The 25,465-nt window shown below is 38.2% G+C and overlaps 1 protein-coding gene across 1 annotated transcript in view; it reads left to right on the plus strand.

Annotated features, from left to right (window-relative positions):
* Positions 1 to 23,110, plus strand: part of IL23R (interleukin 23 receptor) — a 59,980-nt gene extending 36,870 nt beyond the window's left edge. The window contains exons 6-10 of the mRNA XM_060084422.1: positions 819 to 975; positions 13,747 to 13,836; positions 16,159 to 16,261; positions 18,814 to 18,904; positions 22,460 to 23,110. Coding sequence (XP_059940405.1) covers positions 819 to 975; positions 13,747 to 13,836; positions 16,159 to 16,261; positions 18,814 to 18,904; positions 22,460 to 23,110 — 1,092 coding nt within the window. The remainder of the gene's footprint in view (positions 1 to 818; positions 976 to 13,746; positions 13,837 to 16,158; positions 16,262 to 18,813; positions 18,905 to 22,459) is intronic.
* Positions 23,111 to 25,465: the final 2,355 nt, after the last annotated feature.

Here is a 25,465-nt window from a genome sequence, read left to right on the forward strand (position 1 = left end):
GTTGCTGAATAAATGCATTTCTAGACTTTTTTTTGTTTACGTTTCAATTGTGCTTCACTTTTTTTCAGTAGATCCACTATTACAACACACTAAGGCGCTGTGTAAATGCCTTGGTTTTTCTCTCCCATCTGAACCAGCTTGTCTGGGGGTCCTTTTTCATTATATTATATAGCAGGTTGTAGTCCCAGAAAAATGATTTTTAAGTTTATCTCTCAGCTATTTTCTTGCTTATCTTCCATTGGATTTTCACATTTCAACAGTCTTAAATGTTTTGTTTTTTCATATATATATGAGAAAGGATATATATATCCTTGTAGAATGCATAGATCTGCAATAAGGACCAATTTAACAGCTTAGTTGGTAGGTAATTTTTTCCAAAAGCCATCATTCACAAGTGAAATTATTTCATCATTCAGGAAGAATTATTGATCTAAATATGCAACTGCAGAGAGAGAGAGAGAGAGGAGGGAAGAAAGACTGAATTCAAACAATTGCTAATTATGTCCCCTTCTCCCATCCTATTAAAATCAGCTGTTCCAAAATTAAGAATATATTACATTTTGGAATTTCTTGATATTTAAAAGCTTGAAAGAGTTGTCAAACACTAAGCAACATGTATTTCACTTTTAAGGTTAAATAACATGTATTTGATTATCTTTGGCCATCTTTTATACAAAGTAGCCTATTCCTCTCTGTTTTCCCAGGGTCCTGGAACATAATAAGTGTCCCATACATTTCTGCTAAATGGACTAATTGTTTTAAAAGCACGCTGCATCATTTCTTTATGGTATTTCACTATGGTTATTCATCCATTTTAGGTTAAAGAATTTGACACCAATTTTACATACGTGCAACGGTCAGAATTCTACTTGCAGCCAAACACTAAGTACGTATTTCAAGTAAGATGTCAAGAAAAAGCTAAAAGGTACTGGCAGCCCTGGAGTTCACCCTTTTTTCATAAAACTCCTGAAATAGGTGAGTTTATTTATATATTTAATTTCTTAGGCTTCTCTTTTGACTTCTGTCTCTTGTCTAAGTATATATTTGTTTCTCCTTAATTTCTATCAAAATCGACAAAACTATTTTAGGGCAGGTGATAACATTTAAATTGTTATTTTCCTATGATTTAAGGCTGACCACAATTTATGTAATGGTTCTCAAACATTCCAGGGCATAAAAACCAATAAAAACCACCTGGGGGTGCTTGTTTAGTATGCATGGGATTACGTAATTCTCTTCTCAATAAAATCTAGCTGAGCTATTATCTTTAGGTATTTTCCTGCTCTTAATATTATTCGTTTAATTTTCTAGTCATTTACACATCGTTCAATAAAAGCCAAATAGACTCAATTGTAAGCAAATAATAAAATAAATCTATAGTAATTTTCATAATACTCCATAGTGGCCCCATTATCCTGAAGATGTCTCCTTACTGCAGGTAGTTTATACACTAGATTAAAATTTTTTTTCAGAACTGAAGTACTTAATTGTAATCACATCATTATTAATATCATTCTTGCTATAATACAACATCTTGGAATTGTGTTTTATGTTTTCAAAACACTTTGACATACATTATAAATATTGATGGACACCAAATAAGTAGAAGATGCCAAGAGCCAGACAAGCTAAGAAGTTCTTTTGGTGCCCCCTACTGCCAAAATCTCAGAAACACATTATTAAGGGAATCATTTACAATACTGGTTATCAGTTCTCTTTTTTTAAAGTAATTTTTAAATTTAAGGTATTCTGTTTTAAGTTGATATTTTTAAAATTCTTAGGACTTTAGATGCCATTTTAGAATAGTCAGAACTTAGTTGATAATCTATTTTAATGAAATCTAGAATTGTTTAGCAAGATTATTCAAATTGATAATTAACATTTACTTACCACTTACAAAGTACTACTATATATAAGCTTGTTTGACCTTTACATTAGTCATATTTGGTAGTGTAATTGGCATCATTTTACAAATGAGGAAACTGAAGCATGATTTGTTTCATTGCTAGTGTGTAAACAGCAGTTAAAGGAGAACACGAGTTTTCTTACCACCATCCCTCAGTAATCTCATCAATTTCTTTCTTTAACCAATTACAGTTGACCCTTTAACAACATGGGTTTGAACTCTGCAGATTCACTTATACACAGATTTTTGTCAATAAATGCTACAGTACTACACAATCTGTGGTTGGTTGAATCCATGGGTGCAAAACTGGGATGCAGAGGAACCAAGAATACTGAGGGCCAACTATAAATTATACGGGGATTTTTGGCTGTGTGGAGGGTGAGCACCCCAACCTCTGTGTTGTTCTAGGGTCAACTATACATCAAAGTGGAGGAACAGCTTACTAAAATATCCTACAGGTTAAGTACAGTCAGCTCTCCATATTCATGGGTTCCACATCCACAGATTCAACCAACCATAGATAGAAAATATTTGGGGAAAAAAAGTCTGGAAAGTTCCAAAAGCAAAGCTTGAATTTGCCTCACACCAGCAACTATTTCCATAGCACGTACATTGTATTTACAACTATTTACATAGCATTTACATTGTATTGGGCATTATAAATAATCTAGAGATGATTTAAAGTATATGGAAGGATGTGCATAGGTTATGGGAAAATACTACTCCATTTTAATTACGGGACTGAAGCTTCCTCGGATTTTTGTATCTGCGGTGGGGGGGTCCTGGAACTAATCCCCCATAGATACCAAGGGACTACTGTATAGGACCACAAATGTTCTCCTTTAAAAGTAAAGGCCGTAAACCTCACATAGAAGGAACAGGAACATCAGCTACCCTGCAACAATTCTAAATGTAAAGTCTTTGTTTCCTAAGGGGGGGAAAACCACTTAAGAGGCAAAAATGCCAGTTAAAATGAAATATCCCTGAAAGCTTGCATCCATGTTTAACATGTTAGCTAAGAGGAACCATAAACTATTCTCTTGGTACAAATTCCTTTCTAAGACACACTAAAGAAGAAACAGGGAAAGTGTGTTAGGGAAAGTGCTAGTATTAAATCTTTTCAAAAATTTATCTCTTTTTTTCTGTTTGTAAAAGCAATGCAAGTCTGTTGTAATATGCAACCTAGAAATAAGTGTTGTTAACATTTTAATGGATTTAATACTAGTTTTTTTCCTATGCACATATTTTTAAATGGTTGATGCTGTGGTATATGTACTGTTTTATATCCTGATTTTCTTACTTAATCTACCTTGTTGAATTTAAAAACCTATTAATGGGTGCATTCCAGTTTATGGATGTAGTATAATTTAATCATTTCTCTATTTAAATAATATCTAGGTTATTGCATTTTTTCCATTATCAATAAACTTCTTTGAATAGCTTTGTATATGAACTCTCCTTATGTCTTTAGGTCTTTTTGGATCAAGAGTTAAGCACATTTAAAGATGTTTGATGCAAGTTGCTAAACTGCTTTTCAGTAAATCTTTAATATCAATTTCTTTTTAAAAAGATATCCATGAAAAGACAGTAATTCATTTAAGTTGTTCATGAAGTATTCATATATCCTCTACCATGCACCAGACACTTGCTAGGTACTTGTAGAACCTCAGTGAGCAAAGGAGACAAAGATCCCTTAATTCTAGAGAAAATAGTCAATACAAAAGTATAATAAAAAGTAAATAACATTATAAATATAGAAATCAAGCAGTAAGAGTCAAACCTCACAACTGAAGTTTGAATTGTTTCATAACCAACTTGTTTAATAATGGGATTTTTTGGCTAAACTTTCCCAGTAATTAAGGTTTATTTATTTATGAAGAAACACAGCCCAGGCAATACTTCACCCTCCATGCAGGAATTTCCTGTTTTTGTTCTCTAAAATTCTCATATGTGTATCAGTAAATTGATTCATCCTGAAACAATGTGTTTTCAAAATTATGCCCAGATGGCACAGCAGGACAAATCATGAAGTAGGTATGGCTTTTCCTGCAGGCCCCTAGCATTCTTCTGTATCACTTTCCCTCTGGATAGTGCCTTTCCTTGGTCTTTAAAAACCTGGTCTCCAAAAGAAACCAAAGGAACTCAATTATAATAAGGGTTAAATGACGTATTATCTTTTCCTTCCTTAGAGTATTTAGACTTCAATGGAAAACAAAGCCTTACACAGTAGTCCCCCCTTACAGGTGGGAGATATATTCCAAGCCCCCCAGTGGATGCCTGAAACCATGGATAGTATCAAACCTTATATATGTTATATTTTTTTTCCAGTACATACACACTTATGATAAAGTTTAATTTCTAAATTAGGCACAGCAAGAGATTAACAACAATAGCTAGTAATAAAATAGAACAATTTTAATAATATACTATAGTAAAAGTTATGTGAATGTAGTCTCTTTCAAAATATCTTGTGGAAATTTAATGCCTTTTGCATCTTAACTAAGCACTTATCACACTCTATAGCTGTAACTTTTGCAGTTTCAGGTATGACAGCAAAACTAGCACAAATTTCTTTTTCCCTCTTCACAATTTCAAGGATAGAACATACATTCTTACCATACAAGTTAGCAACCTCAGCATAGGATTATTTTTCCTTCCTTAATAAGTCGAGAACTTGCATCTTTTCACTTCCTTTTCACTTAAAGGAAGCACTTTACGGCTTCTGTTTGGCATATCCAAATTGCTGGCATCACTGCACTTGTACTTTGGGCCATTATTATGTAAAATAAGGGTCACTTGAACACAAGCACTATGATAACCAAGACGTGTTCTGATAACCAAGAGAGCTACTAAGTGACTAACAGGCCAGATCCGTGGATGATTCCCATCTGGGGCGGGACAGAGCTGGACAACGTGAGATTTCATCACACTACTCAGAATGGTATGCAATTTAAAACTTAAGAATTATTTCTGGAATTTTCCATTTAATATTTTTGGACCCAGTTGACCAAGGTAACACCCCAAGGAAAGCAAAACGTTGGATAAGGGGGGACTCCTGTACTAAAAAAGAAAAAAAAAAAAATCAACCTTAGTTGATTACTTCCTCTTGGGCTTTAACAATCCCATAGGAGAAATTTCTCTAGATTAGAGACTCACATTTTTCTATACTGGTATAATAACAAGAGGCTAATTCAGTGACTGAATCCAGGTGACTTCAGGATAATAAATAATATAGCTAACATTTACTGGATGCTTATTGTGAGTTGGGCACTGCGATAAGGATTTTACTCATCACTGCAGCCCTATAAAACTGTTATTCCAACTGTGCAGATGAAGAGATGAGGCTCAGGGAGGTTAAGCAGTTAGCTGAACATTATAAAGCTGGTAAATGGTAGGGCCAGGGCATAGCTCAGGCTGTAGGATTCCAGCACTCACCCTGTAGCTCTACTGGTCTCCTTCCTAAGAGACCTAGGAGGGTCCCATGTCAACCTTCCCTGGGCCACCTAACCATATTCTCCTCTACACATTAGCTAATATGCCAACATAACTTCATTTAATGTAATGCTTGTTATGAAATGCAAATAAATGAGAGAAGAGGGAACTGTAAGATGCTATCAACTATTTCTACTTTGGCAATGAATACAAGATGTGGGAGCACATTTGGGTTAAAGTGATGAGAATGAAACAATAGAAACCTTGGGATAGGATAGTGCAGTCTGAGATGAGGACAAAGTATAGATGGGAAAGGTGACCTTGCCCAAGACAAGGCACCACAGGGAAAAGCATAGTGTGTTTTTCCAGCTGGCCCTGGCTCAGGAAAATGTCTTGAAAGCAGTGCTTCTCAGAGCGGGGTCTGTGGACCATCTACATCAGAAATGCTTGGTACTAGTTTAAAATACAGATTCCTCAGCCTCTAGTCAAGTGATACTTCTGCAGCGAAGTGTAAGAACCAGTGTTCTGGAAGTTGGACACACCCTTTAAGAGGGAGAAGTGTCATGAAGGCTGTGGGTAGGAAATGTGGACAGAAAGGGGGAGAACAGAGTGCCCAAGCCATTGCCTTGGTAAGAGTGGTTCTGGGGGTGAGAAAAGGGTGGGTACATGAGAGTCTCAGGCCACTCTCTCTAGTACTGTCCGGTTCCCTCTCTATTCCTTTTCCTCCTGCCCACCGCTTCCTCAGTCATTGGGCACCCCAACTCTCTTGACAGCCCAGGATCCCAAGAAGCACGGGATGCAGGACCTAGGCTCCAGTAAACCATCACATCCCACATTACCCCCTCTGCCTACACCCTCCCCTGCCTCTGGGTGTGAGGTTTCAGCAGAGGCTCTGAAAACCTCCAGGGGCTGCTGAAATGGCAGCTTCTAGACCACCAACCTGGATAGTCGCTGTAAAATTTCTGGGGTCTTTAAGCAGTACAGAAAGAGCCCCAAAGGGGAAAAGATGGTTTGTCAGCATAAAAAACCAACACTGAAAATGTGAACATGAATTCCCTACTACCAATATGAGAAGAGGTCTTCCAGGCAGGAATGTTTTTCAATTCTGCATTGTAATACAGATCCCTTTGTAATGAAGAAAAAGTAGAGGCTTCTCTAATCCCTTTAAAGACAAGTCAGAAGCCTGAGGGAAGGGCAGTCACATTTCATAATGACTAATTAACTTGCTTGAATTGCAACTTTCAGTAGAAAAGTTTCCCAGAGAAATCATATTCTTTTTTTTTTTTTTGACAATTCTCCAGAGGAAAGCAAGTATAAGCAAGATATTAAACCACATCGTACCTTGTTCTCACAAAATACTGTTTGTTGTTGCATTACCAGTGACTCAAAGATTCTCATTAATTTTCCAGGACTTTTAGTGGCTTTTTAGCCACTAAAACAAATGTTATATCAATGGAACCAAATATGGGTGGTATTAAATATAATGCAAATTAGAAGTGGCACACAGAATGGACTCTTGCAAAAATTCTGTTATTTGTAACTAGAGATTTCTGATTCATTCATATTGAGATGGATTATAAATTTGTAGATTTGTGGTTACTAAACTGGGTTAAACATATACACAATGTTCCTTGAAATACTAATCTTTTTAGACACTTCATCTGGATTTATTTAATCTTTGGGTCCTGTCCCTAATAAACCACCAGGGTTTTGTAGAATAAAAAGCAATTCATAAGAGTTTCACAATTTCTCTGAGGTTTGCAATCTGGTAATAGAGAATAAAGATTATGCTTTTTCATGAGGAAGTAATAATCTCCTGTATTAGTTTCCTATTGCTTCTGTAAAATGTTAGCATAAATTCAGTAACTTAAGACAATACAAAGGTATTATCTAGTAGTTATGGAGGTGAGAAATCCAAAATAAATATCACTGAGCCAAAACCAAGGCATCAACAGGACTGTGTTCCTTCCGGAAGCTCTAGGAGAGAGTCAGTTTCAGTGCGCTTTCCAGACTCCAGAGGCTGCCTGTATTTCTTGGCTTGCAGCCTCATCTTTCATCTTCAAAGCCAGAAGTATAGCATCTGCCAATCTCTTTCTCTGACTCTGACCCTCCTGCCTCCTTCTTATAAAGACCCTTGAAATTTCATCCCTGTAATTTAGGATAATCTCTCCATCTCAAATCCCTTTTGCCATATAAGGTAATCTATACACAAATTCCAGGGATTAGAGCATGGTCATCTTTGTGGGGTCATTATTGTCCTACCATGTCTCCTCACCTAACCACACACTACCAACAATTGCAATTTTTACCAACTATGCAAGTTTTCACTGCGATTAGGTGCAAGCAAAAGAAATAAAATCTGGTTCTCTTAAGCAGAAAGAGAATTATGGGAAAGATAGCTGGAAAGTAGTAGAAAGGCTGGCAAAATGATCACAAGCAGGATCCAAGGGCTGCAGGAACTAGAACCACAGCCAAAATCCCAGCCTAGGAAGAATCTGGTGAGAACTCTGCAGCTGGCACTGTGGTCACTGCCACTGCCTGCCCTGTGCCCTGGACACTCCACTGGTGTTGCTGTTACCAGACCCTGGATATAGCTGTTGCACCCATATTGGATTTTAAGCGATTTCCTGGAGCTGTGTGTCCTGTGCGAGGTGGGGAGGAGGGCATCTGATGAACTAGGCTCAGGTCATCTGCTTGCAGCTACTTGCTGGCTGTGGGGAGAGGGGGCCTCTGCTCCATTGAGGCTACCACAGTGGGAAGCCCTACTGGCCTCCTACCTACCCTAGGATGCCCACAGAGTAAGTCCTGGTGCTGGGCAACTGAAAAATGGCAAATGTCCACTAGACTGTTCAGACTCAGGAACAGGTACATGCTGGCTTGACAGCAAGGTTGCATCTTTGAAGAATCCTAAACCACTGGGTAAAACTTGGAAGCTGCCTATTTTTGCACATAGAATTTTGCTACACTTTGGCATCAGACCCTCACCTCTGTGTGGTCCATGTCACTCAAGAAAATGTCTAGATGGCTGCTGCTCTTTACCGTTTCCTTCTCTTATTCTTTCTCTTTAACAATATGATTGCCATATACTATTTCTTACCTTCTTTACTCTCTGTGTACCAAGTACTTACAGCCTAGGAATATAAGCATGAAGACGGTCCCTTGAATATGCCTAGGCACGACCTCCTATCATTAATATACAAGGATAACATGGTAACTCATGAAATGATTCATCGTTTGACTTGTTTTTCGAGGTGTGATAAAGAGTTTGTTCTGATGTATTGTTTTCTCTGCCCTGGGCTTCTGGTGCCTATTTGATAGGTCTGGCCACTGTCTTTTGCTTTGCCAGCTGACATGGACTGGGGTCAAATCTTCAGCCTTGGCCCAATAATGTTGAATTCCAACCACAGAGCTAAATTGGCCTAGGGAGATAGCATGTAAATGCTGTGAATAGCTGAGATTATTAGAAGGAGAATAGAAAGAAATCAAAAGGAGATGTTTATGTTTTAAGAAAAACAAGATGGAAAAAAAAACCTTCACTTACTTGAAAAATACACCTTTAATATGGCTCCTCTTTCTTAAATATCTAGAAACTTCTGAAAGAGAAAGGTCTAGAAAGGTCCCTGTGTCAGCTCTGGTCAAACATCTAAGATGCAGGCCTTGATTAGTGTGGCTCTGACACCAAGACTGGCAAGGACAAAAATAAACAAGGGAGCATTATAAATGTCCATACCCTTTGGCCCAGTAATTCCACTTATAGAAATCTAGCCTTAGGAAATAAGCAGAGCTATGGAAAGGAGTCTTATGTACAATTATATTTATTTAAAAGCTAATTATAAAAGTAAGAATTTGGTAACAATCTTAAAGTCCAATCATAGCAATAGCTAACGCTTATTAAGCTTTTAATTTGTATAAGGCATGGTACTAAGTGCTTTGTATGAACTATCTCATCAAACCTCATGAATGAAGTGCTGTTATTACCCAATTTTACAAATGAAGATACTGAGTCACAAAGCAGTTAAGCAACTTGTCCAGGGCCAAGCAACTCCAAGTGGTAGAGCCAGGATTTGGACTGAGTTTCATCTGAATCCAAAGCTGGTATTTGAAATCACCAAGCTATACACTTTCTCAATGGGGGATGATTGAATAAACACAGTACAAACATCATGAAATATTAACTTGCCATTAGTATGATGATTTTGAACAATTTTTAATAAAATTTAATTTTATTAAATTTTTAATATTAAATTTAAATTTAATATTAAATTAAAAAATCCCAGACACAACATTTAGTAAAGAGCATGATCTCAACTAGGGTACAGATATACACAAAAGACTGTTAACAAATGTAAAAAAATGATTGTTTCTAGTTTGTGAACAAATGTAAAATTGTATTTTCTTTTTCATACTCTTCTATACTTTTCAAGCATCCTACAGTTAGCAAGTATTGCTTGTATAAAAGGGAAGTAGTTGGTGTTCAGAAGAAGATAACTCTAGGCAGGAAGAGTCTGAGAATCAGTGCTCAATGGGTTAGCCCAACCATCGTCCATTGTGGTGGGTTCCAAGCCCTACAAGGCCAGGCAGCTCTAACACACTGGCCAGCCCACAGGGAGCAATGGCTAAGTCTCAGCATGGGAGCACTGCTCGCAAGGCTGACTCAGCTGCCCCATCTGGAGCCATCCTGCTACAAAAGTGAGATTATTAATTAATGGAGCCAGTGACCAGCACAAATTACATGCCAGAACCAGGTAGGAATTTTCACTCTTGGACCTCTACCTAGGTGACTTTGGACAAGTCATTTATCCTTTTTATGCCTTTGTTTCCTCATCCATAAAATGAGGACAATAGTACTATCTACCTGATTGGGTTGTTGTAAGGATTAAATGAGAGAAAGCATGTAAAGTCTAGTACAGTATCTGGAACATAATTAGTACTCAATAAATCATCACTTTAAAAGAATAACAGGGCCTCCCTGGTGGCGCAAGTGGTTGAGAGTCCGCCTGCCGATGCAGGGGATACGGGTTCGTGCCCCGGTCTGGGAGGATCCCATATGCCGCGGAGCGGCTGGGCCCGTGAGCCATGGCCGCTGAGCCTGCGCATCCGGAGCCTGCGCGTCCGGAGCCTGTGCTCCGCAACGGGGGAGGCCACAACAGTGAGAGGCCCGCATACCGCAAAAAAAAAAAAAATAAAAAAAAAAATAAAAGAATAACAAAACACACTTTGCCCCATGGTAGACGTAGAGGGAAAGGCTGAGGAGACTGATTTGACATTATCCCTAAGAAACAGATGGAATACATTATTGCTAAAACTAATTCCTTTTGAGTGGATTTGATTAAATTAAGCTGGTATTGGGTAGGCCAAAGAATGTAGTTATGCTTCTAGTTTTGTCCAAGAACAAGAAACTACATCTTTTTTTAAAACCATTCTAAACTCCCTATAAACATACTGCCTTCTGTTAAGACTAACTCTAGTGTCCAATGTCAGTGTGTATAAGTTATATAAAAATTCTTACCAAATTAGAGATGATTTGGGGTTTCTGAGTATACTCAAATATATGCTGTGAGAGTAATAAAGCATAATTTAATATTCCGCTGCAGGGACAGAAGCGTCTCTTTACAGACATAACATTGCAGATATTAAATAAATAACAAAAATACCATGAGATTTTTTTTCTAGCATTTTAGGCAATACACTGATGATTAGAGTTGATATAAACAATGTTTTTCAGTCATGGCAGGTGGATTAAGGGGATGTATTAGAGTTTTTTCCCCTCTCTCTTTTATTTTTCTTATTAAAATTATTTTTTCCTATTATAGTTACTGCTTTTATAATGAAAAATATTAAGTATGATTTAAGAAGAAATGACCTAGCCACTTGGTGGCAGTATGTCATGAAGATAATAGTCTATATGGCTTCATTTCAGTCCTTCGCATAAAAATTTTGTCATTGACAATATATACACTACCATGTATAAAATAGGTAACTAATGAGAACCTGCTGAATAGCACAGGGAACTCTACTTAATGATCTATGGTGACCTAAATGGAGAGGAAATCTAAAAAGAGTGGATATAGGTACAGCGTATATACGTATAACTGATTCACTTTGCTGTACAGCAGAAACTAACACAACATTGTAAAGCAACTATACTCCAATAAACATTAATAAAAAAAATTAGTCATTGGCTTGATTTCTTCTCTGACAGTTTTGTTTATAAATTGTCTTACTTCAGATATCTGATTCTTTGTGAAATTACCCTCTTACAATTAAGCATCTCTTTAAATGACTTTAATTTAATCTAATTTAAATTAATACATGTGGTTGATTTGAAACTATGATAACAAAAAGACTCTAAAGGAAGATTATGTTTATTCTCTATTAGGGCTAATAAAGCCCTAGTCAGATATGAAAATTATTTTTATGTGATGCAAATTAATAACTGACGTTTCATGCCAAATAACCACCTGTAGTTTATACAACAGAATTATATTAACCTGTATTAAAAGCCAACAGCACCATATATTTTTTAAATAAAAATGCTAATTTTAAAATAATAAAGGTGAAAACAAAAATAATCCAGCAACATATGTTATAAACCCATGATTTTGCAAAATTGAAAGTTGTGTTACATTTTAATGTAATATTTTTCTTAAAATTGTAAACTAATGTAGATGCAGACTCCTGCTTGGGCTCCCTGAGAATGAACATAAGCCTGTAAAATACTAATTTAGATGAATAAACCTGGCTGTTGACCACTGGGGATGGAACCACATGCTTAGGGAAAAAAGAGACGTAGTGAAGCATTGAGGAGCCAGAAAGAGCTTCTGATTTGTCACAATCCACAGTGAAACATTTCCCTCTTGCTGTGGAGAAGTGAGAATAAAAACACAGGAAAGAACTTTTGGCTTTTCTGATGTTTTCATCTTCTAAAATTCCCTACCCATTGTTCTTAGAACACTACTCTTCAATCAAGCCTGTGTTTGCACCCAGATCAGCCTTTTTAAAACATTTCCAAAGACCCATAGGAATCTTTTTATCAGAACTCTGTGATATTTTTCTCAAAGAGAGTTGCCCTGGCCACATAGCTTGTTATACAAGCCTATGATATCTCCGTAGCAGTTAAGGACACCTCAAATTGTGATTTCTCCCTGGCCCCCAAAGTGATTCTTTTAATAGAAGAATTTGAACACTGAAATCAGAATGACTGAATAAATAGGGCTTGAGGCCCTCTTGGAGATCCAGAGCTTAGAACCATTTTCAGGAATATCTTCTGTCAGCTGGGAGAATTGTGCCCTTGAAGTCACCTCTGGCAGCTTTTAATTATCAGGAGGGAGGAGGTGGGTAAGGAAACTCCAGGACTCTTTTTTCTTTTATAAATTTATTTATTTTATTTTATTATTATTATTATTATTATCTTTTTGGCTGCATTGGGTCTTCGTTGAGGTGAGGTGTGCGGGCTTCTCATTTGGTGGCTCCTCTTGTTGCAGAGCACGGGCTCTAGGCATGTGGCCTTCAGTAGTTGTGGTGCACAGGCTTCAGTAGTTGTGGTACGTGGGCTCAGTAGTTGTGGCTCACGGGCTTAGTTGCTCCGCGGCATGTGGGATCTTCCCCGACCAGGGCTCAAACCCGTGTCCCCTGCATTGGCAGGCGGATTCTTAACCACTGAGCCACCAGGGAAGCCCATCCAGGACTCTTCTGAGTTCAGGCTGAAAACAAGTTAGCTACCAAGGCAGCTGACCCCACCCTGGTCAGAAGATTTCATTAGCAGTGTTCTGACAGGATTTACGGGTAGACAGGGCTGGCCAGGGTCCTTGCCCGCCGGGAAGGAGCAGAGGAAAGTCATTAATGGCATTCCACCCTTATGTTATAACCTCAAAGTGTCTGCTAATCAAAACTGGGCTTCTTATATGAAGCCAAGAGGCTGTTCACGAACAGCATCTCTAAGACCGTGCAAAGGCAAAAGTGACATATCTTGGAGGCTCTTAAGGAAACCTAAACTTTATTGCATCATCTATTGGAAGGAATCAAGTAGAGACCAGTTGTGTGTTTTTTTCTGGCTCGGTGAATGAAATAAAGCTCCTTGGAATTTGTTGCCTAGAAGCCTCATGAAATTAGTGGACACAGCTTCAAGTCTTACAAACCCTAGGTAGTTTTATTGTCCTTTGAATGTTTCCTCCTTTAGGATTTACCCAATTTAATAAAAAGAAGAAGACACACACACACACACACACACACATACACACACACACACACACACACACAGAGGTTTTTGCTTTTACTCCATCTTTCCAGCCTATTAAAGTTACTGGTTTACTTTAATCATCTCCAAACAAGTGAAGAAACTCTCTTAGGAAATTGGGTAACCTGAGTGCAAAAAATAAAAAGCTAACACTATTTTCTTTTTGTTTAAGTTCCCCAGGTCACACTGAAATCATTTCAACATGATACTCAGAATTCTGGGCTTCTAATTGCTTCCATCTTTGAAGGACACCTTACTTCTGGTAAGAAAATACTGCTTAGGTTTGTTGAGTAGTCTTTACTAATCATCCATTTGAATGCTCCATACTGAAAAATCATTGTCAGGCATAAGTTTCTTGACAGTAAGATATGCCACATGCTTTCCACAGGAAAATAATCAAACAAAAATCTGCTTAAAATTTAATTTAAGGAGTGGTTTAGGTAGATTTTGCCAGCTTTGCTCTGGGTTAGATACATGTTCAGTTCAACTGGTGCTGGGGCTCAAGACCTCAAAAATTCTTGCTAAAAAATACCATTATTTGAGTGTCTACCATGTTCTAGGAATTTCATATACATCATCTTTTTCAATCTTCAAAATCTTCATCAATCTTCAAAACAACCTGTTGAGGTAAGTGCTATGTATCTATTTTATAGTTGGGAAAACTGGAGCTCAGAGAGGTTGAGGAACTTCTTTGGACTAAAATTTAAATCCAATTTTCAAATCCTGAAGTCTGTGCTCTTTCTTTATACAAACCAGCTCCCATTTTATTTGTTAGTATGACTTTGTATTTTCCATTGATAAGCATATCTAAATGTTTTAGGCATAAAAAAGATATTAGATCAGGTTGTAGAGCATTTATCTCCTTGCATAGAAATCTGGCAAGAATAGTATAAAAACTTTGGCAGGTGATATTGACATTCTTTGGACTTCTGTTTATTTATTCAAAAAATATTCTATGTTGCCAGGCACATATTTTATGTGCCAGGCACTATTCTGAGTACTGGGGAATCAGCAGTGAAAAAGATGAACAAAGCCCCTGTCTTCATGGAGCTTCCATTCCAGATAGACAGGGTGGGGTGGGAGTGGGGGAAACCACAAACAGAAAAAGAAAAGGAAGGTAGCAGCAAGTGTTATAAAGGAAATGAAGCAATGTAAGGATACTCTGAACTTGTGTTATGTGAATCAATTATGGGCCAAGTGCTTAGGTTCAGCACAGATCCCTAATCACAAATGCCTGTACAGACCTGCACCTTGATGTTTCTGTGGGAATTGTGGAGGCTAGGAACTCATGGCTGCTCTGTTAGATAGGTATTATTTTACAGAAGAGGAAACTTGAGCTTCAGCAAGTTCATTATTATGCTCTGATGTTACAGAGCTGATAAGCGGCAGCATCTAGTTTGAACCCAGGTATCTCAGGTTATTCTCTTGGTGACTCTGCTCTACTCCTCAAACCCCTTTACCTGGCCCCATGTTAACTTGGGAATTATTCATCCTCCTCCAGGACTAATGCACAAGGATATGTGGAAGCCAGTACCTCCCATTAGTTGCTTGAAATCCTTAGCAATAGTATTTTAGTCCTAGGAAAACACTGATTCCATACCCCACTGGGACTTTGGAGCGAAGTAAGCCACACTGGCCCTGGCCCACCAGTGGCTTTAGGAGAGGGGCTGGACAGCGTGGAGACCCCCAAGTGCATGTTAGGTGCAGCTGGGGAATAACTAGGGCAGGGCCAATTCAGTGTCTGACACATGGTAAGTATCCGATAAACGTCTGCCAGAGCGGGGGAGGAAGGAGGATGGAAGGGGCCAATACCCAGCATGGCTCAGAACCAACTCCAGCATGACAGGTCATGTCCAAATTAAAGTTTACATTTGAAAATAGAAAATAGGGTTTTTCGTGTACTAGGGAGAAAATGGGATGAGCCTGGTAGGTAACACATGCTGAATATAATAATTATTTAAAGATTACAGGTGATTAATTCCACTTCAAAATTCAAAAAAGCATTGTTTTTAAAATAAAATGTCGGTGTAAGATATATGGCAATTTGGATTTCTCTCTTATAACATATATTGTTCTAAGTAGAGTGAATGTTCTTTTTTAGCAGGAAAAAATTCATGAACAATAAATTTCGAAGAATGGTGACCAGTTGTACATAACTTCTGTCTTGTACAAAAGGTTAAAAAAAATGAACAACTCAGTTGTGATTGTAGCCAGCTTTAGACTCTGTCGCAAGCAATTGGGAATTCTCACTCGTGTCGAACAAACCAAATTATGTTTATCACTAAACCTTTTTTATATAAAATGTGCAAGCACAAGCTCAGAAAAATGTCTAATGCTGACCACATTTGCCAGAGGCTCAATTCACTGACATCAGATATATGCAGCCCAATTCCCTCAAACAAAAGGTATTGTCGTGCAGTTTCGAAGGGCAGTCACTTTACAGCCCAAGGTAAAGGTTAATTTTTTTTCCCCTTCCTATTTCCTTTGAGATCAATGACCTTCGCTTGGAGCAGAGTAGAAGAACAATGATTCTGGCGTCACATAGATGGAAATTATACCTAAAATTATTTTTCTTTCCTTTCAGACAATAGGCAACAAGACATTGGGCTTCTATTGGGAATGGTCTTTGCCGTTATTTTATCAATTCTTTCTCTGATTGGGATATTTAACAGATCGCTCAGAACTGGGTAAGTTTCTGTAGAATTTGTTTTCTCATTTAGACATATACTGGTACCATCAAAATGTAGTCAATTCTGTGATTTACTAGAAAAATTCATCAACATTTTTCTTGAGAGAAAGACAAAACAAAAGAAACTGCTTAATGAGTACCCACCCATGCCAAACTCTTTACAAATGTCATTCATTTAATCTTTGCAAGATCCTGCCAGAAAAGCTCAGTGGCCTATTTTACAGATGACTTACACGAGGCTTAGAGAGGTTAAGTGCTCAGCCCAAGGTCACCAAACACTAAGCCAGGAGTCCAGACACAGCTGACGTCTCAGCCCATGTTCTCTCTTTCCCTACGCAGCCTTCTCATTGTGCCCTCAAGTCTGTCTACGGTGCCTGAACTCTTCACAGTACTTAAGTCGTAACCTACCTCAAGTTCTACCCAAGCAAATCCCCTGAATCAATGTGAAGAGAAGTGTGGCAATGTGTGAATTCATCACTTTGATACCAATCGTGTTAGTGTTTTAGCATCCAGCCCCAATGCCCATTCCCCTTGGCCTCCTTCAGTCATTTTTTTCCAATATGGTATTAGTATAATAAAGATCAATGCCTAATTATTTTAAAATGAGACTTTGAGGGAAGCAAGGCCTTTGACACCCTAAATTTTACCAGATGCACTGAGTATTTCTAATTGGTTAATAGAGTTGTTTGATGTGGCAGTCCCCCAGTTCGTCCAATGAGGCACAAATTTAACACATGTGAATGTTCTTTGCCTAATTTGCACTGAGTTTCTATTTCTTGCCATCACTTGCTTCATGAGATAATCCTTCTTTCTTTGAAATTTATAATCAAAATGCAGTAGAGAGATTCAGAATGAGCTATTGTGAATAAAGTACACTAGTGATATATTTTTTTAATTTACATAGGCTTTTTCCTCAAAACCTAAGCTTTTAAATTACACATTAATAAATATATCCCTGGTACCCTTGTGAGGTGAGAAAACTAATATGGAACTTTATTTTAGGTTGTTTTAAAATATACTTGATTATAAAACCCTGTGAAATATCTTAATGTTCCAACTTGTAGTACATAAGCATATTAATATTTGTGTTATTATCCAAACATGTCCTAGAGAGTGTAAAATTTTAAATAACATTGTTTGTTACGAACTAAAACTTAACTTCCTACTGGTAACAATAAATAAGAAAATAAAACAATTCTTTGCTAATTTAATTATTTAAATAAGCATTCTTTTTAAAAAGATAAAACTAGAGATAATTCCAATATTACTATTTTACATATGAGCAGATACTGTTTTTACTATAACTTTACATTATTTATAAAAGCCTTATTTTAGAAACAGAACTGGAAAATGGAGAGCAAAACAATTTTAAATATAATGAAAACAAGAGTGGTATCTATCTATCTATATATATATATATATATAGATAGATAGATATATACACACACACACATATATATTTTTCTCACTGTATCAGTATGCTGTATAAAAACTTTTCTTCAATAGCATGAACTTATTAATTTGGTCTAATTTTAGGTATACAAAGGGAGTGTGAATTATTTAAAAAACTGAACCATAAAACATTGTATAAATATGTGTAAAGAAATTATTTTTTACCCTACAGTTCAAGGTCAAATTGGGCAAGCAAAGTCCATGCAGCCAATTTGGTTGTTACTTAGTAAAAGTTCTTAGAGAAGCTGCATAAACAGATACAAGAGTCTGATCTGTTGTGTTGCGTTGTTAACACATAATAATGTGCCAGAGATCAGTGTAGTCTCTTCGAAGCTCCCGGGACAACCTTTTTGCTCAAATCAGTTTTTACATAAATGCAGAAAGTGCTTTCAACACAGTGGCAGTGGCAGTGCCAAGGGGTAGCTTAGGAGGAAAAGTGAGGTGTTCACAGCTTCTCACTCTTCCTTCCATCACCCGATCCCAGAGATCCGTAATAAGTACACAGCCTAAGTAAAAACTGGTGTCCTCACCATGCCACACAACTGCAAGCCAACTTCCCCGGACTCCTGCTCCAAGTACATAAGGAAAGTCTGGAGCCACCACTATCATCTCAACCTTATTTAGAATCATTACAATTAGAGGAGCTCAAATATTATAGTTTTATTATATGACATTCTCTTCTTTAATATTTCTCTGTGGTTATGGTCCCCTTGGAAAGTTTTACAAAATAGCCCTTAGGTTTTACAAACTTTTCCACACTGACATCTCCACTTATAATGGTTTGCCATATTTAACATGTATATAGTTTCACTTCCTGGGTGGTTCTCCCATTTATCTTGAATCTAGTGTGAGTGTTTTGTAATGTTCTGGCTTATTAGAGACAGGCAGAGCAATAGAGAGAAGAGGAAAATCTGAAAAGGTATTGAATCAACTTCCCACATAACTTTTTAAAGTAAGAGATGGAAATCTTAGTTTCTGCATCGGAAAGTTTGGTTTTAATTATGCATTCCATTCTAGTTGATTTCCTAATCTCCTAGATGATTGCCTGCACCAATCCTCAAGTAAGATGCTTATTCTTAGTCATTTTTTGTCTTTTAGAATTAAAAGAAGAATCTTATTGCTAATACCGAAGTGGCTTTATGAAGATATTCCTAATATAGAAAATAGCAATGTTGTGAAAATGCTACAGGTAACCAAACACCATCAAATACAAACTAAACCAAGAGTGCAGTCCAATAATTAGAGTAGAATTTCCATTCAAATAAAGAGATATGTGTGCATATTTGCACAACTGTATAACTTATGTAGAGATAAAATTATACATATTTCAAAACATAAGAGAGATGAGAGAATGGACTAAGGGAAGAAAAGAGAGATGAAAGAGAGAAGCAATGCCATTCAAAAAAAAGAGTGAATGGAAGATTGTAAGTCAGGTGCCAGAGCCACTTACTTGGTGGCCAAGCAATTGGAAGGTGTCTTCAGGGACAAAAGGAAGAGGGAAGAAAATCTCAATAGATCGAGCCTCAGAGACACAAAGGGGCTTCTGTTTTACATGAGACTGGAGAAGCAGGTGGAGCCCAAGGAGGACACCACTTTGCTCCTGAGACCCAGTGGAATTCGAGAAGATGAATGTGAGGGGACTATGGCAGATGGCGTCACCAAGGGTGGGCCAGGTATCCAGTTTAGCAAAGAATAGAAGGGTGCCCCAGGAAGACCCTGAGGCTATAGGGGACTTTGCCAGTTATGGAGGAGCTGCTGCTGATTATGGAAGCGGGGAAGTAATCTGCTATGTGTGCTCCTACACTTTCTGGCTCTCTAGCCTGGCTGTCAAGGGGTTCAAAACTCAGTTGATGGGACAGACACATCATTCAAGCATTGCAATTCAGTGACGTAGTACAGTAACAGAGATGAGACCAAACATGATGAGAGTATAGAGGAAACATATTAAAAGACAGGAAGGAGTTGCTCAGGAGAAACGGAAGACACTCAAAATAGACAGCCTACATGAGCAAAGGCACAGAGGTGAGAAGAGCATTGTTGGGTGTTGCTTTGTGGAAACACTTGATGTGAGGAGTGGCTGGAATAATGTGGGAATGCAGAGTGGGATCAGATCACAGCAGGCCTTATTATGTAGCTCAGACTTCATTCTGCCAATCAATAGTTTTCAAACTTGAAAAAAAAGTTATTTTTAGCCTAGGAAACCTTTGTTCAAATGATGTGAGGAAGACAAGTATTTGTAAAACAAGAAAAAGTGGCTCTATTTGTAGATCTAGTGAGCCCGTTAATCAACTCCTTCCCTAGCGCCAGGTGAGTCCCTAAGGCAACAGTTCTCAGCCTTGGTTGCATGCTAGAATCCTGATTCCCAGGCCACAACCCAGGGTCTTTGGGGGAGGGAGGACAGGGGGAGACCCAGGCCTCAGCATTTTCCAAAGCTTCCCAAGTGATTCCACTACACAGCCCATGCTGAGAACACTGTTAAGGGGTTGAAAACTATTGCTAAAGCCAGTGAGGAGTCAGTGAGGGGGTGTCCATTGGAATAGGAATGGTCCTAGGAAAGAGGCAGAATGGGAAGGTAGAGAAATGAGCATCGTGAGTTGTGGGCCAAGTGTCGAGAAGCAAGGGTCCTTGGTGCTGACTTTGTAGAGGGTCTGTAACATAAGAAGTGGAATGCATCTGTGAAATGTGACAAGGAGCAGGCCACTGGTGGTCCAGGGGTTCAGCTAGAAGTGAATGGAAGGGGACTGAGAGTGGAGATATCTTTTGATGAGTGTAGACTAGAAGGGAAGTAAGAAAGGGGCTATGCCTGCCTGACACATGATCAAATACTCTCAATACTGATGCGACGAATGTATTAACAGTAGCTCCAGAGCAGTATGGACTCAGAAGCGTGTTTGTACTAAATTGAATGGGCTTGAGAGGACTAGTATGGGGGGGAGGGGAGAGGGAGGAAGAGGACTGATCAAGCACGACTATGAAGGGATGAGGAGGAAAGTCTCACCTGGAGCAAGAGGAGGGATCCTTGTCTCTGGATCCTTGAAGGAGAGAAAGGGTGTGGACGTGGTTGATTTTGAAGGAGGTAATGTTGCCTACACAAGTGGATGGGTGGTCTGGAATAACTGAACCCACATATAGAATAAAGCACATAGCTAACAGCTGACTGAAGGCCAAGTACATAGTCACCAAACTACAACTAATAAATACTGTGGTCTTGATATGCATTCCACTTAGTCATTCTGTCTTGCTCCCCCATTAGTTATCCTAGGGAACTGGGGACATTCTGTGATTTGGAGCATTGTCCCTGCCCTCGTTGTGATCAGATCCTCCTCTTCCTTTACTGTCCTCACACTGGAATAGTCCCTGTTGCTCTTCTATGTCCTTCACTATGGTCTGACTCCCATCCACTTCTCCACTCAGCTGCCAGGCTGAAGAGGGGAAAACACCCCCTTCCTCTCAGTTTACTATAGCAACTCTAGTTCCTTTGACTTCATCTGACCCATGACTACATGTTTGCCCTTCCCAACCCAAACCTGGCAAGTGCCTTGGGGAGGCAGAGCCGAAGAAAATTTGAATGACCCTTCATGCTGCTTTGTTCAAGGTCTTCGTCTTTGTCAAACTTCCTTCCCATTCTGGGCTCCTGGAATTAAAAATGAACCTTAGGGTTTCCTTCAGATGAGGTTTTGTTTTCTGCCCAAAGACTAAGGGGTACTGTTCTAGTCAGTTCAGGATGCTCCAACAGAATACCATAGACTGGGTGGCTTAAATGACAAACATCTATTTCTTACAGTCTTGGAGGCTGGGAGGTCCAAGATCAAGACACCAGCAGATCTGGTTCCTGGTGACAGCTCTCTTGCAGATGGCTGCTTTCTGGTTGTGTCCTCACATGGCAGACAGAGAGATCAGCTCTCCCGTGTCTTTTCTTATGAGAACACTAATCCTATTCATGAGGGCTCCACCCTCATGACCTAGCTACCTCCCAAAGGCCCCACCTCCTAATACCATCACATTGGGGGTTAGGGCTTCAACATATGAATTTTGGAGGGACTCAAACATTCAGTCCATAGCAAGTGGCTATAATTTTGTAATTGTGTTGGGTGGGAGTTATTTGCCCTGGGAAGCCAGCCATCAGCTGGAAGGCCTCGAGTCCTTTTCTTACCAGAAGAGTCATCAGGCTTTTATACAAATAAAAACTTTCTTCACCTACCCTCCTGATTGGTCATCACAGACATGTCTGAATTGTGAACAGCTAGCTGCACACCTTTAGAACCACAGCACAAAGCATTTACTACAACCTTATTCTCAAATGGAAGCAAAATAGGATTCTCCATGCACTACCCCCCACTGCCAATTTTCTTTTATTTAAGCAACAAAGAATTTTCTTGTAGAAAGGAACTATAATATTAAGAAATAGTCCAAAATTTTAAAAGGCCCTGAAATAATTTGCAAGTTAATATGAAAGAGGCTTCTTTCTCTTTAAAATTTTTAAATAAAGGCATGTGCTTACAGCATGGATTATTTTTATTACTCCTTTCCTTCAGTCTCCTCCTGGGAGAATTTAACAAACGTTTGGAATGGAGCAGGGTAACAAAAGACAAAAGGAGGAAATCATATGGGAAGAGAAACACTCTGAAGAAAAATGAGGGGGAAAGGAAAGTTGAGGGAAAGCAAAATTCCAGTCCTTACTCAATTATCCAGTTGGCTCCTTTAAACTTCTTTTGTAAAATAAAACAATGTCTTTTCTTTCTAGGAAAAAAGTGAATTTATGAATAATAGTTCCAGCGAACAGGTCCTTTATGTTGATCCAGTGATTACAGAGATAGAAATCTTTCTCCCAGAAGAAAAACCCATGGACTACAAAAGGGAAAAGAACACAGGATCCGTGGAGACAAACAACAGCCTGCAAAAGTCACTACTCACCAACACTACAATTGTATATATTCCTGATCTCAACACTGGGTATAAACCCCAGATTTCAAATTTTCTCACTGGGGGAAACCATCTCAGCAATAATGATGAAACAGCTTCCTCAACTCTGGAACCACCAGCTGATTGCTTAAACCTGGGAAAGAATGCCAGGTTTAAAAAATATCCTAATTTTTCTTTCTCTGTCTCAAGTATGAATTCGCTAAGCAACACACTATTTCTTGAAGAATTAAGCCTCATTTTAAATCAAGGAGAATGCAGTCCTCCAGACATGCAAAACCCTGTAGAGGGGGAAACCACCATGCTTTTGGAAAATGCATCACCAAATGAAACTATTCCAGAACAGACCCTGCTGCCTGATGAATTCGTCACCTGTTTGGGGAGCATGAACGAGGCGTTACCATCTATAAATTCTTATTTTCCACAAAATATTTTGGAAAGCCACTTCAATAGGATTTCACTCTTAGAAAAGTAGAGCTGTGTAGTCAAAAGCTGCCTTGCAATTTGAAGATGGCTCTCTCCCTCAACACAAATTTAATTCTGCCCTATTTTTTTTAATTGGAGAATTAAGATCTAAAGATAGAACATAACTCATGGCCACAAAAGCAGCAACAATATTAGGGATGCCTCCTATATTTTAGAAGATGTATCAACTATATCTTTTTTAATTTTCCTCATTACAAGGCACAAAACAGATCTGTCTTTTGTATGAAGGATAAATAATACAAAACATGTGGTAGTGAAATAAATGCTGAAAATCGTTCTTTGAAATGGAGATATTAGTATTCGCTTACAAGAGGAAAAGCAAGTTTAATTTTCATTTTATTACTTAGTGTTCTCTCGAGTGCATAAAAATACAGCCCACAGACAACAAAATAGGTAAGGGATGGAAACAGAGGAACAATTAATTGCATGTTTACTGTGTTGGGCTTTTGCCCTACTACTTTCTATTAAGATGTTAAGAATTTGATCTTCCTTATTTTGATTTTGGACTGAGAGAGTTTTAAAACAGTGATGTGTGGAAATCATGAGATAGCTGTCTTCATTCCAGTTCAGAGTGATGGCATTGTTCTCCTGTGGTGTAAATGGTGTATTAATTACACGGTAGTAGATTTATTGAGGTAGAAGATGCAGGATCAACAAGGTGTAATTATTTCTTTTGTATTAGATATCTGTCACAAAATTATTGTTAAACCAGGTATTTTTCCAAGTCTAGGATGGCAATACTGGCCACACCTGTCACTGCCCCATAACTTATGTCTCCTGTAAACATCACCAACTCATCACCACGTGCCTTTCTGCTGAGCCCTAAGGTGGCCTCAGAATCCTCGCACCACAGTGCTCCTCATGGCCACAGTCAATAAGGGCTGGGGCTGGAGATGAACTCTATCTGCCAACCAGGTCAATATTGGAAGGGGGTGATCTTAAAAATATAAAATGCATATTTTAATTGAGAAATGGTACCCAGCAGACGTCTCTATTATGATTAATTTTTACATCAGGGGGAACTTTTTTCTAATGATCAGAACAATTTGAAAATTGAATAATTACCCATTGAAGTTCTCTTCCTCTTCTAACAGTTGTCAGCAATAATTTATATTCAGATTAAATAGCTTTATTTTAGCAAACAAAGCAGTTAATCAAAAAAGGACCAGTTGTTAGCACATGAGCAAGCTATTTTGTTTTGTTTTGGCTTTTGAAAAAAAAACAACCCACAAAGCAGTTTTGTTGTCATTAAATGTCCCCATGAGGAGGATGAACACACATCCTGGTTTGTCCTGGTTTTTGTCTGTTGTCCCAGTGTTAATTATGGCCAGTGTGCCTTTTCCCTCTCAGAAGCATCCCTTTGGATGATAAATCATTTGGTCACTCTATCTATGAAGACTGTTTAATGTCCAACATATAAATAATTTATCACAATTCATCTCTTTTTTTGCCTTGATGGTCCTCTTTATTTTACTTTATATCATTTACTAAAGCCATTGTGCTCCAAAATGAACATACTATTGGTGTAAAAAATGTATCTCCTCCTGTGAAATTCTATTCTGTTTACCCTAAAATATGTATATATTTGTTGTACTTCACATATTCTGAAAGATGTATATTTTAAATCACTAATGAAATGCTAATATTAAATATCATGACTTGTAAATGATCATATGCCTTTATGTTATTCCTTATCCAATGGGAGAATATAATGAAGCAAAGAGGCAGGTAGTATTTGAGATAGAAACAACAAAAGACCAAGATGAATCTTTGATGTTTACCAATCTGCTGAAAACATCTGTTAACAAGTGAAAAATATTTTCATAGTGTATTTCAGTATAACTATAACCTGCCACACATCAAAAAAAGCTTTTGTCAGGCTTATAGGATTGCAGCATTATTTGATCTTCTGTGTGTGATTTCAATGCAGTCAGTGCTTCCTTCAGAACATCTCCTTCTTGTCCCGCTGGAGCAGAAAGGGGGCTGCTTTCTCTTCCTATAGTGTCCTTCTCACACCCACGTCACGTTAAGAATGGAGGAGACACTTCTAGTTCCATCCATGCCATTGGCCCTTTTTGGTTCCAATGGACTAAAATTTGAGGCTATACCTATAAACAAAGCAGTATGCTTACCATTGCCCGAACTCAGAGAAAATTTCAACTGCTTCATCACAATGCAACCTTGGTAAACGGCAAAGGGTTTTCTTTCTATGATTCTTCTTTTTTAATAAAGTTATTTATTTTATTTATTTATTTTTGGCTACATTGGGTCTTTGCTGCTGTGCGTGGGCTTTCTCTAGTTGCTGTGAGCAGGGGCTACTCTTTGTTGTGGTGTGCCTCATCAT

This window comes from Mesoplodon densirostris, chromosome 2 (genome assembly GCF_025265405.1).
Source record: "Mesoplodon densirostris isolate mMesDen1 chromosome 2, mMesDen1 primary haplotype, whole genome shotgun sequence".
NCBI classification, from domain to species: Eukaryota; Metazoa; Chordata; class Mammalia; order Artiodactyla; family Ziphiidae; genus Mesoplodon; species Mesoplodon densirostris.